This window comes from Phalacrocorax carbo, chromosome Z (genome assembly GCF_963921805.1).
Source record: "Phalacrocorax carbo chromosome Z, bPhaCar2.1, whole genome shotgun sequence".
Taxonomy (NCBI): domain Eukaryota; kingdom Metazoa; phylum Chordata; class Aves; order Suliformes; family Phalacrocoracidae; genus Phalacrocorax; species Phalacrocorax carbo.
In genome coordinates, this window is record NC_087548.1 from 51,360,566 (window position 1) to 51,376,413 (window position 15,848).

Genomic DNA, 15,848 nt, shown 5'->3' on the forward strand with positions numbered 1-15,848 from the left:
ACTGCAACATTATTTCAGCACATACAAAATAGGTTTTCCCCCCTGACTTACAGGTAAGACTGTGAGCCTAACATGTGTAAGTAGTACCTCTAAGAAGTACATGTACCACAAGTACGTGTGATCAAAACCCACAAAGTGAGAAACCTTCTCCATTAGCAGACTTCAGCTTAATCTAGCCAGCTTTTTCTATGCCTGTTAGAAAAATTTAAGGCAGACTACCACAAGATGACTTTAAGTCAATCAGCAATAAGTACATTTTCCTTGGTTTCTTTCAAACCCTTACGAATAGTTCATGGACATCCCAATTACCTGTGAAGTATAAGCTGAAGACTATGAATTACCCCTTCACTTCTAGAGGATTTTTAAATACAGTAACATCAGGTTTTATGAAAATTCACAACATTCTTACCACTGAAGAGGATACTGTGCCAAATATGACTTCTTAAAAAGTCAGCATATTTTCAAAGAAACTTAAAAAATTCAGGAACAAGTTATTGACAGAGGCTACCTATGATGACTAGGTATCGCTACTGAACAATGACTACTTCTATCCACATCACTGAATGATGACATTCAGATGTCTAAAGAGAGCAAGTTGCAGTCCCACCACCTAACCTAAGCAGTTTACTCAGAAGAGTAAATATTTATACCACCTCTGTATAAAACCCAAAAGTTAACATAGTTAAATACAGTTGTTGTTCTAAATACTAGCTGGAGTGTACCACTTAATTATTCTAGATCAACCTTGTATTTATGGAGATAGGCATTTTTAGCCTATGATTTTTCTCAATATGCAATTCAAAAAAAGAACAAACACAGAAACCAATAAACGGATTTAGAAGAAAATACCTGGAAATTGTTCATCAGCCCATACTGACACCCTGTCTGACAGGATGAGAAATCATAGTTTAATTTGCAAGCTGCAGTAGTGCAGTTTGTCAGCTCTGTGACAATGGTGTTATTAAAACTCCCTGTGGCATCTCGAACAACACAGGAACCTAGAGTGGACACAATCACAGAAAAAGGCATTAACAGACTGAACCTGAACTTCAAGACATGTGTCAAGCTCAATTCCCTTTTTAAGTAAGCCTATACACACAAAGCAACATTAAAATATTCATTTACATTTTAAATATGTTTCAGTAGAACAAATAGAAGCAAGCAAACTAATTGCTCTTGCCCGAGATGATCTTCATTTTTTTAATAAATCTGAGTCTAGTAAGAAAAGGAAAGTTTTGGCACAGAGGAAAACAGTATCAATAGACTTGCAAAAGCTTAACAACACAATTTTAGCTCAACATATTATTTCTCTGAATTATGAGTTTCCACATAGTTCTTTAATGGAAGTTAGTATGCACCATCACTTGATTTGAGTTTTTCTTTTTGTAATTCTTCCTAGAGGAATGCATTTTTATAGTGTATGTATAGATGGATGTAGACAGGTGTGCATAGTGTTGCAGTTATTTCTTTTCCAGTCAATATAGCTAGACATTCAAAAAAATTAAGTAGTTAGTCATGCAATCCTGTTGCAAGCCATTTTCCAATGCTTAAGAAAGCCACCTCTTTTGTTACTGTGGTAATTTAAGTTGGTTTCTTGATGAAAAACAAAGCCACACAGTCCCATTCTTACCATGTTTTATAATTAAGTTTATCACTTAAACTGCTGTCTTCAATTCATCTATGTTTATTTGTAATTTCACCAATCAAGAAGTGACATAGCATTTCAGCCTGTAAATACTATGAAAGACTAAAAAGTACTAAAAAGCCTGCAAGTCTTCTACTTCAAAGGGTTTTTTGTCTCATGAAGGACAACTAGTGGAAACCAAGCATTATTTACCATTCTACGCTTTAATAGTTGAGGTAGTCAAATTGTTTGGACACCAGCAAATATTTCCAGGAACAGAAATTAACTAAGGAGTGGGTAAGAAAAGAGGGAAGTCTACAGAGCAGTAGCCAAGAGAATTCCCGTAATTTGGTCTTTCCGGAACTTGAATGACAAGGAGGTCCTGGGACTAGAACCATGTGACTACATAAGGACTTCAATTACTTATTTGCAAAATAAGGAGGGCACAGATGTGCTGCAAGCTTAAGTTTAAGTTTCTCCAATAACAATCCCTGTTATCTATGTAATTTGTCTCTCTTTCACTGGGAAAATAAGTTTCTAAATACATTTAGATTGCTTCTGAGCTGTCAGAACTTGGTTAACAGTCCACAGTAACACCTGATCCTGGTAGGTGGACATTACTTAATCCTTCTACTTTTCGTATTTTTCAGTTACTTATTAGGTCCAGTTGCTTAAATTTCAGTACAACTTTCCTGCATTGATCATCTGTCAGGCTTTTCTTGTGGGTATGTGGAGGAGCTGGGGTTTGTTGTTGTTATTGTTCTGTTTTAAATGGGATATAAAGCTCTGTATAAAAAAAAAAATGTTTCTTCTCTTCCACTACAGAAGTATTTGCCCCAGCCGTTCATGCAGTATATAATGCATGTGACACTATACTTACAAATTGAACTATTCGTAGGTAATATTTGGTTGGTAATAGTTTGCACTGGCAGATCCATTATGTTGAACAACCCATTAAATTTCTACACTGCACTACCACAGCCCTCTTCTTCCTCATAGTTAGATCCAATTGGCTAGCAGGTCTTTCACTCACAGAGTCACAGATTCATAGAATGTCCTGAGTTGGAAGGGACTCACAAGGATCCCACAAGTCCAACTCCTGTCCCTGCACAGGACAACCCCACAATTCACATCATATCTGTGAGGGTGTGGTCCAAGTGCTTCTTGAATATCGTCAGACTTGGTGCCAGGACAGTGGCACTATGAACAAACTTAATGTGAGCCTTACTATGACAGAATGCAGAACTGAAGCCAGCTGGGCACACTCCATTCTCAGCAGACAATACTTAAGATACAAGTGAGAGTCCTGACATTTTATTTAACCCTCATTCAGAAAAGTTTTTTTTATTTATGAGGTTCTAGCAACATTCTCCCTAAGAACCTCTAGGTCTTCTTTACTGTAAGAAGAGGATTTCACCTTTTCACAGGCATTTATAAGCACATTCCTGCCAAAGTCAGAGTAGTTTTGCCATACTGTAAGCTTGGGCAGGTTAGCAGATGGTCTGTATCAAGTTATTTCCTAACTACATGCAACCAGCAAGAATTCCAGAGATAGTACCCTGAGTCCTTCAGACTGCAGTTTTGAGCATTTAACTCCTCCAGTGCTACAAGCAGCTACTGTTAGGCTCTCATTAATCAGTTTTACTTCCCTATGTACAGAAAGCAAGTCTTAACCCTACTCTTAAGTTTGGGTTTTTTGTTAGAGCTTCCCATTTTTAAAGCAATAAATGTTGTTCTTTGAAATGTCTTTCAAGGCTTTTGATATAAAAGTTGCTTATGCAATCTTCATCCTGCCACCTGCAAATCTGCATTAGTCCCTTGCTAAAACATGAAGCTGCACGCTGTCCCCTCACAGCTGTTACCTTTTCAAAATAGGCTGCCTCATTCTAGCAGTAGGACTAGCAATTTTCCTCTTCTAAGCCTTCTCTACTCAGTTTCTTAACCCTCTTACTACAGAGCACACCAATACTGAGCTAAATCATTTTCCCCTTCAGACACAACTACTCAGTGGTATTTACTAGCCCCTTCAAAGTTTTCATGACTTGCTTGTCACTACTCTGGAAACTTACAGTGGGGAGTAGTGTGTGGGGAAAGAAATAAAAGTATTTGTCTGATTCCCGATCCAATGACACAAAAAGAGCTAAATTTCACTCATATCAATCTCTCACTTCTGCAATAGCATGCACATTTCCTAACTAGCAGAATTCTAAGTGTAAATTATAGGAGGCAACTAACACAGGACATTTCTGATGCATCGAACTTGGTTTTGCAAACTGTTCCTTTTGCAATATCAAAAATGAGGGTTTTCATGTTTGAAAGATGATCAAAGCATTCCATTAACAAATGAATATTAATGAGCATTTTGCTCTCATGGGTTCAAGTTCTAAAGTATTCAAATTTGGTAGAAGAGGCCTATGTGGTCAGTCTAGCTAGAAAGTAAGTGTACGTCATTAGGCTGCATAAAGCACAATCACTACAGAGCAACTATTTGGCAGAACTACAGGACAATGGTAGCCAACAGAGGAAGACTGGCAAGACTAGTATCTTTGGAAAGGAAGTATCATTATTGGTAAGAGCCATGGTACTCTTATAAATTAGTATGGCAGTCAAAAGGCAGCACAGCTAAGATAAGGCAAAGTCTTTCATATAAGAAAACCAATTACTGCTGTCAGAGACTTAATTTATGTGACACGAATAAGAACGTTTTCAATCATAGGCAAGAAATACGCAAGATACAATTATAATCTTATGTTCTTAAGGTTACTAGAATAAAATTATTTTATGGGTGAGAAAAAACCTGGTTGACTATTGGTGCTCTAGAGCAAAACCGATAACAGAGAGCAGCAAACCCCAAGGCAACTTCTACAGAGGATTTCAAAGTACTGTGGGGTGGGGAAGACCAGGAAGAGAGTTTTGTGTACAAGACTCAGATCAGTCTATTATTGCTCTTCGTCTTCCCACATGAAAATAAAACTACAGACAAAGTTTCTGAACATGACGGCGGTTCTGAAAGTGGGCTGGCCAGATGAAGGTACTACTCACTCTCCTCCCTCTACTGGGGAATTATTGCTCTTGCGTCCTCACCAAAGAGCTGTTTGATCATCCCACAATTCACTTCAGGTAAGTAGCTGACTACCATCATCTGCAAACCAATACATGTGTTTGTTCAGCGAGTATTTTCTGAAAATGCACTTTTCTAATCGAGGGATTATCCCACTGCTAAACTGTAAATCTTTTAACATAAGTAACTGCAACAAATGAAGAAATATCCATATGAAGTCTTTTGTCATCTTTAGCCTGAAGCAGTCACCAGTCTTAGAAAAATATCACTCATTTTAGGAAATTATAAAACCAGCTGAAAATTGAACTTCCAACAATAAAAATAAGAAACCTCTGGCTATTACTTTCCCATGCATGAAAGTCAATTACATAATGACGTTACATAATGAATTACATAAACGGCATCAAAACACACCCTCAGAATGAATGTGAAAGGATAAAGTTAAAAACATTCTATATTTACCTACAGATACTGCAATTCCTACGTAAACCAATGTAGTAATTAAGATGGCCAACAGCGTTCCTTTAGGTATGGCTGACTGAGGATCCTGAAAGAAAAATGTCATTGGACAGTGATGACAGAGGTAAATGTACACTCAGTGTTTGTGAATATTTGCTAATTCAATACTCACCGCAAGATCACCTGAGATGTTTGCACCAGCAAGTATGCCAGTTGCAGCAGGGAAGAAAATAGCAAATACAGAAAAGAAAGTTTCCTCGTGTCGGAAATCTGGTCCAAAATTCTCCATAAATATTTCAGCTGTAGAAAAAAGATTTAAGTCTATCAATATTCATATAGAAGCTACAGTATTAGCCTGTTCCAGACATCATTAGCTCCATGAAAAAGCTGAAAGTCACAGCTGCATGACCTCCTTAAAATTAAGCACAGAACATTTAAGTCCTAAATCATCACTTCAACTCAAAATAAAAGTCAGAGTAAACTTAAATAGCCTTTAAAACCAGAAAAAGTACTTGCAGTATCATCCAGCTTTTTAAAATTTCATATAATCGATATTAAGCAGGTAGGACCAAGTTTTGGCCCAAGAGCTTTAAGGAACAAAACTACAGAAACTTGAAAGAATCAGGGAAAAAATCTTTATAGTTAAATAGGACTATAAGCTATTTTAGATGTCTGACTTAATTATGACAGCATGGCTCCTCTTTGCAAAGATACTGTTCACAATACTAACTCTTCCAACATACCTTTATAACCAAAGAAACCTTTAGGCTTCTTACTATCCAAAGGAATAAATGTTCCTATGACGAAGTCTCCAATAGCAATTATGAGGATCACCAGTAAGACTATCTGTGCCTGAAACATAATGATTGCAGTGAGAGAGAAGAACTTGCTCTTTTTCAGTTTCAAGGTTCAATGTTATGTTCTAAAAAGTAAATATTTACTTTATTCCAAATTCAGCCTAGTCCTCAGTTTGTTTCCCAGAAAAACATAGGCAAGCTGGAGAGAACACATACCATGATTTTTAGTACAGAAACAGGAACAATTTGTAAGTTTAATATCCATTCAAAAGAGAATGTTATCACCATACCCCTCAAAGTTATACTTTTAAAGACAAAACACTTAAAAGAAGCATTTTCTCTATAAGCCTTCCAGAAGGAATGAGTAGAATGAGTAAATTGAAGAAACTCACAAAAGAGCTAAATTCACAAAAGTGCTAGGAGCATTGCCTTATTAACCGTGATCATAACACTTTGCCTTATATTTTAATATGTGATATTTACTTTACTAAGAATTGTATTACATCAAGAATCAAGCAGCTTTTTTTTTGCTATTTTATGCAATAGGATAGATTATTTTGTTACATTCTCATGTTCTCAACCCTTATTTATGAAATTAAATTGCAGAGTACCACAATTACTTGATAATTTCTGTTTTTCTTGAGAATGTTTTCATTACAACCTAGATTGTTGTTTAAATAAAATCATTATAAACCCTTGGAACAAGAAGTGCTTCAAACCATCCAACACCTCAAAAGCGTGAGTAAAGATAAATCTAGGCATTGAAGAGATGGTTCAGGTTTTACATTTAAATAAGCAACCACACTGCTCTGTTATCTTTTGTGTTTTCTGATTCCTTATAAAGGCATATGCCGGTGGCTTATGGAAGTTACTCATGTTTGAATTTTTTTCAGGCCTAGGATCAGAACTAGACATGCAATAGCACTGTGGCATTGCTGATTGTTACAAAATGAAATCTTCAGTTCATGCATCCTCTCAAGAAAACAGAGTAGTACAGCAACAGAGTATGACAGCCAAGAGCAAAGTTAGAAGACCACCTGAAGAAACTAGTTTGTGCATCATTATTTAGATCTCCGCTTTGCCAAGCCTAGAGAATAGGTGAGAGATGTGAGAATGGAGCTGGGTGCTTACAGAACTCTTCAATAAGCCCAGAGTATTCAACATGAAGCTACCACAGAGAAATCACCCACAGTGGATTTATCCAGACACAAACCTAGGCTTCTCCCTAAAGCTAAGAGCATTTTCCAAATATCTTCCTTACATTCAAAAGTCTCAGACAAAGAATGGGCTACTAAGACTTCAACGCAAGGAGTTGAGTGGTAAGAGATCACAGACTCTGAAAAGTCATTTTTTAAGCAGGCTTCCCTGGAATCCCAGTCTCTCTTAGGTTTTAGATCTACTTCAAAGGCACTATTATAGACACCCCATGTCCCATTTTCCATGGCATTCTCTAAGAAACAGGGAAGACATATGAGAAAATCATAGATACTTCAGTCAAGATGGAAGTATTAGTGTTCATTATCCTAACCTGTATGTTAACCCACATGGAGTGCTTGTTTGGCAGGTTCAGTTGCTTAGCACCGCTCCTACCTGCCTTCTTCCACCATGTAGAAACCAAGCCAACAAGCATTGATTTTTGCACTGAGCACAGGATTTTTGAAAGATGCCTATTTCTTAGTAAGGATGCTGCAGTGATACCACAATTCAAGTCTGATATAGGAACATTAAACAACAAGGGTATTGCTACAGAATTGCTTATACTACACAGCAAAAGCCACATATTTGTTGCAACTTTAAGTGACAGTGGCTAGAGGGTTAACAACAACTAATTAATTCAAAGGAAAAACTAAACAGTTGAGATTAAGGGGAACAGTATTCTTCAAAGTTGGGTGCATAAAGATACCATTACAAATTGAGGTTACGGACGGTGAAGGACTACCTGAAAAAGGTAAATAATTTTTACAGAAGTGTGCTGTTTGATTTAAAAGTACATGCCAAAGTCAATATCTGTAGATTCTTTTCTCCCTTTGGTAGATCGAAGAAATACACTCCATCTTCATTTCCTTTTTCTACAATCCCTATTTCTAGGGCCAGAAACAACAAGAAAAAAACCTCTCGTTTTGATGACAAATATCATCCTCCTGATGAAGGAGCGTAAGAAACTGTTGTAACACTTGCATGAAGCAGCTCCTTCAGCTGCCTCTCACTGCAGAAAACAGCTATTGTGAACCAAATATCGAATGGGAAGGGAGACCAAGTGAGGCTCTTCTCAGTTAATTTTGAGCACAATATGGACAGATATTTAGAAAAAGCCTACGAGGTCCAGGAATCACTGAGGAAGCTATACTGCGTAGTAATGCAGAGCAGAAAACTAATAAGGCAACCTCAATATTAAGGTATCCTAGGATCTGCATGTGTTTATTTCCACAATCAGAGTTGACCTAAGACTGTTCAGCCACAAGAAGATGAGGAAAGCAGGCTCTCCCTCCTACACATTCATCATCATCATTGATGTTCACAGCCCTCCTCAATGCTGGGCCTAATGACTGCATCACAACATCTGGCTGTTTCCAAGTGAAAACAAAACCAGAAGAGTGTGGAAGGGACGGTAAGAACACTGGTTCTAAGTTAGCAGAAACTATACAATTTTAGACTGGCTTCAGCTCCAGCCCTGTATTTTCCATCCACAGAGCTCATCTGAAGTTCCCAGTGAGGGAAATGCCCCTGCTAATGCTCTTACCTTTTCTTCTTGTGCTGTAGTTGCCCAGAAGAGGGTAATACCATTAATCTACTTGACAATGCCATTAAGAGTAGATTATCCTGGGGTTTAGGTTCTCATAGATGCTTACGCTTCCAGAGCAGCAAAGAGGTCCAGGGTCTGAAATGCTGTCCAGACCTGCACCTGCTAGTGCTAGACAGAGAGCTATTGCATAAAGATTGCCCACTGACTGACTTCCAACATACCATGCATGCAATACTGAGTACACTAAATACATGAAAAATAAATCAAACATGGAGGTAGAAAATGGAATCAAAATTATGAGGCAGAGAAAAAAAGAAAATGTGGATAGTTTCTTACTTTTGCTTCCCATTCCATTCCAGCAACGGAAATACCCAGCAATATAACCACTGTAATAGCCCCTATGATTCTTATATCATTCATTTCATCAATCATCAATGTTCCATTTTCCTAACAAAAGAAACAAACAAACAAAATACACAGTCATACACTTTATCAAGGACTTATATATTCCATACTGCAGAACAGCATTTTAATGACTGTAATTTATTAATAGAGTTAACCTCTGTATCACAAATTTACTCATTTTAAATTCCCTGTATGGACAAAAGTAATTTGGTTTTTGCCTTGTTTTATACCACTGAATCTTCTAAACAGAAATAATCATTCACATTCATAGCCCATCCCCAGAGAGAACAACCTGCCTCCAGTTGCCAGACAATTAGATTAATCAGCAAGGCAACTGCTACCATCTTGCATCTATACATGTATTTTACTTGTTCACTACTACTCCTAATTCTTTTAACGTATTCCAAACTTCTTCCCATCTACAAAACTTAGAAGACTAGTTCTTCTCAGTATTATATTTAATCAAAAAATCCAACAGTCAAACAACATAGTTGAGTTTAACTTAAGGAATTGTTTTTAATACACAGAACTCCTTTTAAAATGAGCTTAATATATAAATTACTATCTTTACAAGAAACAGTTCATTAATAAGAATCTCAGCATTAACAACTTAGAATTCTGCGTCATGTATTTGTACTGCCACTCTTCTCAGACGGTTTCAACTTTATCACAAATTACACATTTTATTTTTTTCAGGGATAGAGTGTGGGAAGTTTCCATTTGACACTAATGATAGCTTTTTTTTTTTACACCAAAAAAGCTACTGAATTACAGCAGTAGTTTACTGCTATAGCTGTAGTAACCTTGTACCTCATTCCATGTCTTTGAACTAGTCAGGGCAATCCCCGGTATCAATACAAGCTGGGCCATGAAGGGATTGAGAGCAGACCCGTGGAGAAAGACTTGGGGGTGCTGGTGGATGAAAAGCTGGACACGAGCTGACAGTGTGCACTTGCAGCCCAGAAGGCCAACCATATCCTGGACTGCATCAAAAGAAGTGTGGCCAGCAGGTCAAGAGACGTGATTCTGCCCCTCCACTCTGGTGAGACCCCACCTGCAGTGCTGTGTCCAGCTCTGGAGCCCTCAGCACAAGAAGGACATGGACCTGTTGGAGTGGGTCCAACGAGGGCCACAAAAATGATCAGAGGGCTGGAGCACCTCTCCTGTGACAACAGGCTGAGAGAGTGCAGGTTGTTCAGCCTGGAGAAGAGGCGGCTCCCGAGAGACCTTACTGCAGCCTTTCAATATTAAAGGCAGCTGCTAAGAAAGATGGGGACAGACTTTTTAATAGGGCTTGCAGGCATAGGACAAGAGGTAATGATTTTAAACTAAAAGAGGTAGATATAGATCAGATATAAGGAAAAAAATTTTTTATAATGTGGGTGGTAAGGCACTGAAACACGTTGCCCAGAGAGGCGGTAGATGCCCCATCCCTGGAAACATTCAAGGCCAGGCTGGACGGGGCTCTAAGCAACCTAATCTAGTTGAAGATGTCCCTGCTTACTGCAGGGAGGTTGGACTACATGACCTTTAAAGGTCTCTTCCAACCCAAACCATTCTACGACTCTATGATTAAATGACAGCTCAACTTGCATAAAGGACAGCATAATCAATATAACCACTATCATCCATATACCTTGAGCAGTTCCACAACTGTCTCTGCAAAGCCAACAACATACATTGCTACTGCAACAGCATTGGCAAATGCAAAAATCAGACCTATGGCACCACCAAACTCTGGCCCCAGACTTCTGGAAATTAAGTAATATGCTCCTCCTGAAAGGAGAAAAAGAAAAGACAAACAACCCACTACATGAAAGAGCCTAAGAATAGACAGTCATCAGCAATTTAAAATTTATACAAACAAGATGCTACTTATTCTTGCATATTCCCTGGTGTATTAGAAAATCACCCAAAATTCAGTATTTTAGGGACAGGCATGCTGAAGTTTCAGGCATACATTTCAAGTTTTTAAGAAAAGCCACCAGCTGGAAATAATCACCTGACTCATGCACCACATCATATTATTCAGCTATGCAACCAGTTCTATGGTTAAAAAACTAATTGTAAAACACAAGCAGCAGTATTACTGGGCTTTTTATTTCAAACCACTCATAGCATTTATGAATAGTTCTACTATTACACATTTTCGTTAGCTATAGATCAAGAAACTAGGAAAGTAGACTGCAATAAACCCACTCAAATTCCAAACCTCCATGACCTGTTTCTTAGAGCTCTGTTAAGGGAATTTTCTGCCCTCCAATGGGACACTCAAAACAATCACATGGCTGCTCTATTTTTCATAAGCTATTATTTGTATTTTTCAGCTTGGCAAATACATACCCTACAAGTGACAAATGGAAAACTGAGTATCTACAGCATTAGAGAAGAGGAGCATTTTTAAAAACGTAACAAAGGCACTCTCCTCCAATTTAAGGCTAAGCTTTCTCAAAGCAAAATCCACCATCTCCAGCCTGAAGTAACTGAATGCACACTGAAGATCTGTAACAGGAAATCCTTGAGTTCACTGCATACAGTTCTTGTGCAAAGCTTATGTAGGTACCCAGCTTTGACATACTTTCCGAATAAGAACATTAACAGAAGATAAATGAAAGATTTTTAAAGGAACAACTGTGATTTTATTCTACAGTTCTTCCCATTAAGCACTTCAAATTTTCTAATGTATTATTTTGCAAGAGTGATTTAAAAAAAGGCTCTCCTACAAACAGGAAAATCCGATACATATAACGCAATTTAAAAAAAAGAAAGGGCATTTAGAAACTAAGCTTGACATAAGATTCATAGCTGATCCCTCCTGTTGAGTCTGTTTACTTTGTGATAGCAAGGTTTTCCCTTCGTTCTTAATCAAGAGAATTTTATAAGCTTCTATTTTAATTCCACCACATTTTCTACTAGTAGCAGACTTGTAATGTCATGAAGCAGTTTGAGCATGTCTTAGGCACCAGCTACTTATGAAACTATTTTGTAGGAATTGCTGACACCACCACATAAACAATGAACGAAAATGAAAACCTCACACTCAGGAACACTGGAGATAAAAGAAATTCTCCAAACTTTTGATTGTGTATAAAACAATACCACAATAGAACAAGAACATGTCCTTTTGTACACTGTCATATAGATATAGTGTATCCTTTTATAGGATGTATTTTTTCATTAGTAAGTTTTATTTCAGGACATGAACACATACAAGCACACATGCACGTTCTTAACCAACCAGTGCAGATACAGGAGTATTAAGACTCTATTCATTCCTGGATATGTTTCTTTAAAAATGTTATCTATTCTTAATATTTGGAATAGAAAATTTTTCTTCCACAGTGGAAAAGCAAGCCACTAGTCAAGTCAAATTAGTAGGCTAATTATTGACTTTTCATTAACTACATGACTGGTTAGTCAAATACAGAACATAGGGAAGACTGCTCCTCAGAAAACTAACTCTATCCTACATCTTATCCATACTGTTTTTATCCTGAGGCTAGAAAAACCTGAAAATAAATTAAAGATTTCATCCTTAAGATGTATGCTTCAGAGTGATGAAAGCTTTAAAATCATTATGAAAGTAGGTTTACCTCCTCTTACAAACCCATTTGTGGCTATTGCTGAAGTAGACAGTCCTGTAATCGTTGTCACAACAGTGGCCATTCCAATAACCAAGACAGACAGACCTTTTGGAAAAAGAGGGGAAAGGGGGTGTAAGTCCAACAGTATTAACATGTACAAAGCTTCAACTTAACTTGGTTTAAAGAATTAGTCTTGCAAATACAACACAAATTACTGTGTGTGGTCCTGCACATTCAAGCAAAAGGCTTCTTCACTCCCCTTTTGTACAGAGAAGTTTTCAGGATAGAAACAAAACTGGATAAATGTTATCATTAATCAACAGGGTAAAAGCTGTATCCTAGAGCTTCAAGGAAAGACATGCCTTCTGCAGATGAGAGATTTTCTGCAGTCTGATATTAAGTTAAGCCTTTGAAGAAAATTGTTTACATACTACACAGTCTATACACAGACGAGGGGGCACAAAAAACACAAGGGGGGTGCAGAAACATGCCAGAGATCAAAATAACAAGAGATCAAAAGCTGATCTCTACAGTTCCCTGAAGACCTACAAATGTTAATTGTATATTACTAACGTTATACCTAAACGAAGAAGTCTAAGTAACTTCATACTGCTTAAAGTTTTGATAAGGGTAAACTACCTTAAAAATAGGCAATATTAAGGTCATTTTCTACCCCTGTTTAACGTGTAAGCTCAGGATCAATACCTTTTTTAGACGACATTTAAAAGTCAATGAAATAAAATTATAGCATTAGTACACGTACCTATCCCAGCTTGTCCTACAATCCATGATAGTCTGATGAAGAGCATCACACCCCAAATATTTAACATACATCGTACCTGTGATAAAACAGAAATTTTACATGTTAGGTTTTACATGTGCAGTCATTTCCACTAATTCGTCGTTTCAATTTTCAATGCTGTCAAAATTATCTCGCAGTCTTTCCTCGCCACTTTTCAAATTATTTCACAAGAGGTTTTTTTTTAATTAGACAAGTTTAGGTTTGATTAAAAAAAAGGGAACCTAAGTATGCTTAAAAAGTTACTACCTTCAACATATATATATATATGTTGAATATCTGACACTTGTAGTATGTCTTGACCAAACAATAAAAATAATTTAGATCCCAACTTTTAGGATCCAAAATTCATACCGCAGAATACATGACTAAAAATAAGCTTGTGGGGTTTACAATGATTGTGACATCTACAACCCCAGTTCAGGTCTCCCACAAATCTCTCCCCCAAAAATACACTGAAATAATACCCTACTAAATTTGTTTTTTTTTAAAAACATACACACCCCCACAACTTCCCAGTCCTAGAACTTTTGTACCGTACAACACAGCTGCACATGAACAGGATGGGGGATGGTTTTTTTAACCGTATATTTTAAACTCTAGTCCTTAATAAAATAGAGTTTGCACTGTACAGAATTTAGACAGAAGACTAACAACAGGTCTTAAGTCTCTCTCAAAGTCTTTCTACCTAAAGCATACGATAATCAATCCTACAAAAAGTTTAGCTCATCATTAGGACTAGAAGGATGACAAGGACTGCTCCAAACCACAAAAGTAAAAAAGTTTTCAGAGATTTAAAAAGTCTTTTGCAAAACGTAAATCACCTGAGCTGGAAATATTCACCCAGGCAGCTCATTCCTACTAGGAAATACTAACTGCAACTTTCAAACCACTGAAAGGGAGATGATAATCCTCCTTGAAACTTTTATATTGACTTTGGAGGAAAATGGTCAGCAATATTTATCCCTTAACTCTTTAATACTTTGAATTGTTCCTTATAAAAGTAGTCCAATAGAGAATCTGGGTTTGGAGAAATTAAAAGTCAGCTTCATAACTGCTTTAAAATGAACAGCGCTCTCCTTCATTGGGGTACATTAATAGAAATCTGTAATACCTGTTTCACAGCTACCATGGGCACTCTATTTCTCCCAAGGCAGAGGATATGGCTACTTTAAGACTTCTAAGGAAGTTGCTAATACACAGTGGAAACTTGCTGAACTAAGTTCAGATATTCTGAATGCTCAAATTCAGCATGTTTTAACCAACTATTGCATTTGCAGCCACCACTATAAATTCTTATAGCTTTGGAAAGTATGTATTAATTATGGCTTCTGTTTGCCACAATATTGAAAATAAATTAATATGTACTTGTAAAAAAATCCCCCATGTCACCCTTGATTTTTCACTACTCCAAATCGGGACAGAATCAGTTCTTTCCACCATGACTATATTGTATTTACCATTAAGATTTCCACAGCTTAGGAGAAGATGGCTTTTTTTTTTGAGAATTTCAACAGACTTTAAATACTTAATCCTGGTCAAGTTTTGCCATATACAGGAAGGTACTCTCTTCAACACAGTATTTTTTTGCTTCTCTAAAAATAAATAAATAAAAGTCAAATTTTCTAACACTTCAGTCCAAAACTTCAGAGACCCACAATGAACACACATTAAGTGTATTCTCTCCATTTGCATTTTTCTTTGTCACTTAAGATTCATATGTACTTTTTCTACTACATATGAATACTTACATAATCTTTTTCCTTCTTGGAAATTATGCAACTTCAAAACTGTAAAACCTCTGCTAAGAAATCATGATCCCTTTAAAACTTGAAGCCCTGAAAAATTTACTTCCTTAAAATTCTGTACAAGTAAGAGCAACCCTTCCTAAAATTATGGCATTTTTCACATCTCCCATACATATAATCTTTTCTTTATACAGCACTATCACAATCCCTCTCAAAAAATGATTATTAGAAATATCATATCTGTGAGACACTGAAGTACAATATATCAAACTTACCAATACACCTTTTATCCAGCCAAACTTGACCACCCCTTTGCTGTCAGCTGTGTAAGTGGCAGCTGCTTCCCCAGCTGGTGTGCCTTCCTCACCATTTGCATAGCCATCTTCAAAGGGCTCCTTGGAAAAAATTTTTTTAAAAAGTTTATCTTTTATGTGATTAACAGAGTAGAGAGGACATTTGATGCTCACATTGTAAAATAAAAAACCAACACGTCTATTTGTGCAAAAAGGAAAATTCAAGAATAACACGGAAGAAGCTTTAAGCTTTTCCTTTATGTTCCTTGTGTGAGGCACATCTCACAGATTTCAAGGAATATAAAACAAACACACGCAGATGACTCAGGTATTCT

At 37.0% G+C, this 15,848-nt stretch overlaps 1 protein-coding gene across 2 annotated transcripts in view; it reads right to left on the reverse strand.

Moving 5' to 3' along the window:
* Window positions 1-15,848, reverse strand: part of SLC12A2 (solute carrier family 12 member 2) — a 61,567-nt gene that overhangs the window by 25,687 nt on the left and 20,032 nt on the right. For both annotated transcript variants that reach the window (XM_064439297.1, XM_064439296.1), the window contains exons 2-10: window positions 15,496-15,615; window positions 13,437-13,512; window positions 12,683-12,778; window positions 10,726-10,865; window positions 9,021-9,131; window positions 5,888-5,996; window positions 5,317-5,444; window positions 5,148-5,232; window positions 850-998 (exon numbers count right to left, since the gene is read on the reverse strand). In XM_064439297.1, the coding sequence (XP_064295367.1) occupies window positions 850-998; window positions 5,148-5,232; window positions 5,317-5,444; window positions 5,888-5,996; window positions 9,021-9,131; window positions 10,726-10,865; window positions 12,683-12,778; window positions 13,437-13,512; window positions 15,496-15,615 (1,014 nt within the window). The remainder of the gene's footprint in view (window positions 1-849; window positions 999-5,147; window positions 5,233-5,316; window positions 5,445-5,887; window positions 5,997-9,020; window positions 9,132-10,725; window positions 10,866-12,682; window positions 12,779-13,436; window positions 13,513-15,495; window positions 15,616-15,848) is intronic.